At 33.3% G+C, this 6907-nt stretch overlaps 1 protein-coding gene across 1 annotated transcript; it reads left to right on the top strand.

Annotated features, from left to right (window-relative positions):
- The first annotated feature begins 3833 nt into the window (after nucleotides 1–3833).
- On the top strand, nucleotides 3834–6507 carry LOC118486634 (glutathione S-transferase T3-like). The gene is made up of 2 exons (XM_035983212.1): nucleotides 3834–5302; nucleotides 5544–6507. The coding sequence occupies exons 1-2, from the start codon at nucleotides 4819–4821 to the stop codon at nucleotides 6341–6343; spliced, it is 1284 nt and encodes a 427-aa protein (XP_035839105.1). The 5' UTR covers nucleotides 3834–4818; the 3' UTR covers nucleotides 6344–6507.
- Nucleotides 6508–6907: the final 400 nt, after the last annotated feature.

The following is a 6907-nucleotide window of genomic DNA, read 5'->3' as shown; positions in this document are numbered from 1 at the left end:
GTTAAAATCCCTAAAACATAGGGAATTAAAAAGTAATTTACCCTATATTTAATGCTGATCTTTATTATTAATGAAAAAATAGTAAATTACTTTTTGAGTCTATATGTTATGGTTTTAACCACTTGAGTCTAAAATTAAAAAAGTTTAACACCCTGAGTCCCTAGCTATTTATTGTATAATGTTTTGAGTCCAATTCTGTTCATTTTATAACGGTTTGAGTCCAATTTCATTAAAAAAAAAATTGGACTTAAAAGGTTAAAATTTGGACTTAAAAGGACTCAAATGGTTATAAAAAATGTCTAGGATATCAGAGAATTAAACATTTTGATTTTAGAATCAAATAATTAAAATTACTAAAAAATAATAACTCAATAAATAACTTAGTCTAAAAAAAATATATATTCAAAATTGATGGTTATTATAGGATTAACTAAAATATTAACTTACTCTAAAAAAATATATATTCAAAATTGATGGTTTTTATAGGACTAACAAAAATATTAATATTTTACTATTCATCCTTAGATTCTATTCATATACATAATAATAACTAGTTGATTTACCCCGCGCTTTGCAGCGGGATCTTGATCGGTATCGATTAGGTTTATTTCCTACTGACATAATACATGCATTCGGTATAGCAATCAACATCTGCTCTACATCGATCGGAAACCATAAAACGAACACGGTGCCAATACCGATGTTGAATCCGGCTCAATATGGTATAATACAGTTAATATGTTGAAACTAAAAGCAAAAATATAAATACCGGTACCAAATATTGATGTAGTTCGTTCAGTTTTACGTTCAGTACTGTAGCGACACAGTGTCTACTTTCAATAAGATTTCTTGAAAACCATAAATATGAATATGTTGTTTAGTTAGTTTTCTTTTCGGTACAGTGGCAACACGATATCCCTCTCCAGTAAGATTTATATCGGAATGTTGGAAAAAAAAAACATAGATGTGTATTTAGATTATTTTTAAAAATTAACGTACACAAATTATTTTAAAAAATATTAAATGAACAATACCTAAAACAAATAATTTAAAAAAGTTATTTATTATTCATGATCCCTCTACTTTAATATATAAATAAATATTATTAATAAAAAAAATCAAATAAACACTAAATAAAATATTACAAAAAAAACAAACCTTAAAAAATTTCATTTACTGTTGATGCTAACTTTCTTTTCATATGTATAATATTAATATATATATCTACAGTATAATATGTATATAGTGGGATTCCCCCGCATTACACGGCGTGAATTCAATCGGTATGGGCTCGATTTGGTACGATACTTTCACTCATTATACTAAACAAAAGAGAATCCAAAAAAAAATAATGTTGATATCGTCCCATGTTTTACATCATTCGAATCATAAAATCAAACCTTGGAACCGGGTCCGATAATACTTATACATATATCGATGTTGTTGGGTCAGAATCGGTCAACTCTATCACAATATCTATACCAACGGAATATTTTATTTGAATACAACACCGCTTAAAATACCAAAATATTATAAAAACAAAATAAATACAATTACGTATTTTTCTTTTCTAAAAAGCTTAAAAAATAAAAGTTAGTAAAGAAAATAAATTTGTTTATCAATATTAATAAACTAATATCAAATATTAAGTTAATATAAAATACTAAATGTTCATCATTTATGATTAAGAATATTATATATCAAATGTTTACCACTAAATATAAATATAAAAAAAAATTTAAACACTATCCATCACCTCTTTCTGTTAATATAAAATATAATATAATATAATATAATATAATATAATATAATATAATATAATATAATATATAATATAATATAATATAATATAATATAATATAATATAATATAATATAATATAATATAATATAATATAATATAATATAATATAATATGATATGATATGATATAATATAATATAATATAATATAATATAATATAATAATATAATATATAATAATGCATAAACAATATATAAAAATATAATACATTCCCACATCTTAATTAGTTGTTTAATATTTAGATGACAAATTTATAAGTTAAATTTAGGGTAAATTACTTTTTGAGTCCCTGTGTTTAATGGGTTTTAACCACTTGAGTCCAAAAGCAAAAAGTTTAACGACCTGAGTCCCCATAAGCATTTTTCTTAACCATTTGAGTCCAAATTTTTAACACCATCCACAAAGTCTGTTAACTACAAGGGCATTTTAGTCATTTGCACACAAAGTACAACTCTTATATGCACTAGAGTATAAAGAACAAGTGTCTAATGCATAAAGATTTTAATAAAATTAATAAAAATAAATTATATATATTATTAAACATACTTGAACCCTTCAGTATCTGGCACAATTCAGTGTCTCTCCTTTCTCTCTCTCTGGACCCCTACCACCACCATTAACACAACCGCATCACCACCATTAACACCACCATCCCCCGCACCTCCACCACTATCACCACCTTACCCACCGTCAAACACCACTGTCACCGCCTGCAAACCGCACCTCCACCACTATCACCACCTTCTCCACCGTCAACCACCACTGCACCACCTGCAACTCTCTGTACTCCTCATCACTAAAAAACCTCATAGCCCATACTCCAGAGTTAACAACGTCAACACGCCGATCATCCCCAAACATTTTCAATTGCATATCTGTTGAAACCCTAGCCCTAATTTTAGATCCTACTTTCAAAATCTAAAGAAAAGCAAGCCGGAAAGAGTTAAAAGACAGGTTAGCAACAAGAGATTTCTGTTAGTAATATGTTTGAGAGAAGTTTTGATTTTGGCACATTGGTTATAAGATGTGAATTTGAGCAAATTTGTTGTGTTTGTGTTATACCGGGCAACATCTTTTGAAAATGATTTTTGCAGTCATGTCTTCAAATATAGATGTTAGTTTTCATATAAAAGGAATAGCTACATAACTAAAAGATGTATTTGAATGGTTAAATGAAGTAGAATGAAACAAAGGAGACACTTTGTGGTTCCAAATGGACAGTAGTAGAAAAGGGAAGTTTAAGAAGAATGGAAATACTTTCACAGGGTTTAAAGTATGTTCATAATAGGGTTATTGGAATATTTCAGCTTGAGTGGTTTGAGCTTCGAATCGAGATCATCTACGGCTTTGATCGAAACTATTTTGTGATCTTCCGGTGCGTCTTCATACTTGTTGTCGTCTTCTAATTCTGATTGTGAGTATGTTCTTCTTCGTTCGTCGGAATCGGAGAGAACCGCCCATGGCTGGTGGTGGAGATGATCGGAGGTGGTTGTTGTTTTCCGGTAAATCAGAAATGATATGATTTTAGGCAGTCGGAGGTGGGTTTTTGATGGTGTCGAAGGTGGGGCAGTGATATAGGGGTATTTATTTTTCTATTTTTTAATACAGGATCATTTATTATTTTTTTTAATTATAAGGGTATTTTGGTCATTTAACAATACTTAACCAAAAAATTCTAACAGTGTTAGAAATTTGGACTCAAATGGTTATGAAAAATGCTTATGGGGACTCAGGTCGTTAAACTTTTTGCTTTTGAACTCAAGTGGTTAAAACCCATAAAACACAGGGACTCAAAAAGTAAGTTACCCTTAAATTTATCTAAGGTAAACAATTCACTGGTTGGAGATCAGACTCAGACTCAGGAATGAAACATGTAAGAAAGGCATTTGAAGTACGAAGAATTGAATGAATATATGCGTGTCGGCAGAATAAAGTTGCTGATTTCAATAGATCATGTGAGGTGTCACGTGACATGCTCTACAATCAATGGTTCACATTAGCTACGTGTCTTTCAACTACTCTTTGAACAATGATTAAGCTTTTTTTTTTTTTTTTTTTTTTTTTTAAACTATTAAAAAATCACTTTCCAAAATCATATGACCGACTTAAACCATCACTAGTGTTTTAGTGGTGGTCACGGTTATTTAAGTTACATCTATAATGGGTATGAGTGAGTTTTTCCTTTAAATATTAAGTTCGAGGCTGAGTGATAGAGGTTTCTTATTAAGTGGTTTAAATTTTGAGATCCATTATGCGAGGGGGCTCTCTAGCACGGATCTGGTTAAGACAACGTATGCTAGATCTCCCGACATTCGCGAATAATTTATTAAAAAAAATATACGACGGCCTTAATTTTTTAAAACCAAAGTTTTAGGAAATATGAAATCATGTCGAGGTAACTTGAGTGTTTGATCAAACATAAAAACGACCCTCTACCAAGCAAATATTATATGATACATTACATAACGAATTTTACAGGTATAAATGTGACATAAGCCGAAATCCTAATGAGTTTAAACTCATCTTGTTATATAATTCAGGTTATTTTTTATGTTTGGTTCTTAACGAAAATTGAATTAAACGATATAAAAAAGACAAAAACCATAAAACAGAAGATTTTCCCCGACCTATGATCCTTCGGGAGGGTCCAGTCGAATTCGTAATGGTTTCATAAGCCTACACGGTATGGGGACGTCCACACACCGTCGAGGTCCGGCGACGGACGCTACACCGTGCCGCCCCCCGCGTCCCGGCCTCTCCGTCTCTTCTTCGCCGTTTGACACGGTCCAAAAAGTGGGGTCCATCATTAAAGAATTCGACCGTTAATAAAAAAAAATTCCAAATTTTGAATAATTCCAAACGGTCAGAATTTTTAAATATATATATTTACCTTCCATTTTCACTTTCAATCACCAAATTAACCCCAAAATTTCATCTCTCTCTCACATAATTTTTATAAACCTTCTTCCACTATTTTATAAACCTTCTTCCACTATAAACCTTTTTACACTTTTTCATGGATCCGTTCAACAACCCGGACAACCCGAACACTCCGAACAACCCGAATAATCCCAACAATCCGACCCAACCTAATGTTTTCTCGGTTCCAGGATATTATCCGATGCTAGAACCGAACAAATTCTCGCAATATTCATCGAACGCGTTTGCTTCATTCCAACACTCGCCAAACCAATTCGCTCAAATCTCCCAAAATCAAGCCCTTCTACAAATGATGATGCGGGGTGCTTGGAACTTCCCACCCGTTCAACCTCAACCGATCCCCACACCACCCGTTCAACCGATCCTGACCCAATCCGAACCCGAAGATGATGTGGAGATTATTCCCGAAACCCAACCGCCTAAAGGGAAAGGAAAACGAAACAAAGGCAAGCAAGTGGTGGGTGATCAACCGTCGAAACTGAAGGCGACTAAGTGGACACCAGTCGAAGAAGAAGCCTTAGCCAAGGCTTTCATTGGCACTTCTGACAACCCGACAAAAGGTTCGTATTTTTTTTAAAGTTTACATTTTTAAAGTTTTAAAGTTTAAATTTTTTAAAGTTTTAAGTTTTAAAAAACCAACAGTTTTTTTTTTTTAAGGTTTTTTTTTTTTTTAATAACAGTAGGTTTTTTACTTTTAGTTTTTTTTTAACAGTAGGTTTTTTACTTTATTAGTTTTAAAGTTTATTTTTTTTTGTTTAATTATTATGTTAAAACTTTATATATATTGTTTGTTTTTTATAGGTAATAACCAATCGGGTGAGGGGTTTTGGTCCAAGGTATTGGCCAAGTTTCTCGTCTTTATGGACCAAGGCCCGTATCGAGATGTCGACTCGGTCTCCTCAAAGTGGCGGAAAATGAACTCGTCCATCAATAGGTTTTGCGAGGAATATAATAAATTATATACATGTGACCGTCGTAGCGGGTGGAACAACGAGGATGTGTTCAAAATGGCGTTGGAAAAGTATAAGGAAAAGAATAGTAATACCAACTTTCCGCACGTTCGCGCGTGGATGGTTGTAAAAGACGAACCAAAATGGAGGCCTATTCCCAACGAGGTGGCGATGGCGAAACGCCAAAAAACATCGGAAACGGGTAGTTTTAGCGCCGGTGGATCGGACGCGAGGTGTCACATAAACTTAAATAATGACGGCGACTTTGACGAAGAGGAGTACAACGTACGTGAACCGGAGCGTCCAACGGGCCGAGACAAATCAAAGAAGGAGCGGGCCAAGGGAAAAGAAAAGGAAAAGGTGGACCCGAACATGGTTGAGTTTATGGAACACTTAAAAATGTACAACGACGTCTCGACCCAAAAGACGAAGGCGAAGGAGCGGGCCGTCGAAGAAAAAAGTCGTGTATCGGACGAAAAGTTACGCGAGAAGGTCCGATTGGCGAATGAGAAAATCCGAATTTCTGATGAAAAAATTCGGCTCAAGGAATGGGAAATAATATCGATGAATGTGGAGGACGAACCCGAGCCGAAACGTTCGATGTTGAAAAAATTACAACACGACATCATGAAAAAACATCAAATTATTTAACTCTATGTTTATTTTTATTAAGTCTTTGGTTTTTTTTTTAAGTTTATGTTTTTTTTATGTTTATGTAATGTGGGTTTAATATTAATGAAAATATTTTGTTAGTATATTTGTTAAATGTTAAAAAAAATAGAATACTAAAGAAAAATAAAAAAAACATAAAAAGTGGTGGAGGACTATGACTAGGACCATCCTACCATGCCCTCTAGTTTTGGAGGATGGACCATCTTTGGGAGGAATATGACGTGGCGCCTACGTGGCGGATCATCCTCCAAGGATGGTCCATCACCATACCTTGTAGTCTAATATAAATATTCCACCAGAAAGCAAGCACTTTTACCAACGGGCCGACGAATATGACATGAAGATTTAAATAAAGGGTTATTGGATTTTATCACTCCTAACTATTGGCTATTGGCCGCTGACACCCTCAACTATTACTTTGACGCATGTCACCCTTAACTTAACACTTAGTGTGTTTTCTCACCATGTCGTTAACTGATCACTAACTTTTGATCATGTTACTATACTTTTTGGAGTGTCCTAAGATTCCTAAAACCTTCCTAA

This window comes from Helianthus annuus, chromosome 14 (assembly GCF_002127325.2).
Source record: "Helianthus annuus cultivar XRQ/B chromosome 14, HanXRQr2.0-SUNRISE, whole genome shotgun sequence".
Taxonomy (NCBI): domain Eukaryota; kingdom Viridiplantae; phylum Streptophyta; class Magnoliopsida; order Asterales; family Asteraceae; genus Helianthus; species Helianthus annuus.
Note: the sequence above shows the minus strand (reverse complement) of the source record. Positions and strands in the feature narration are given on the sequence as shown.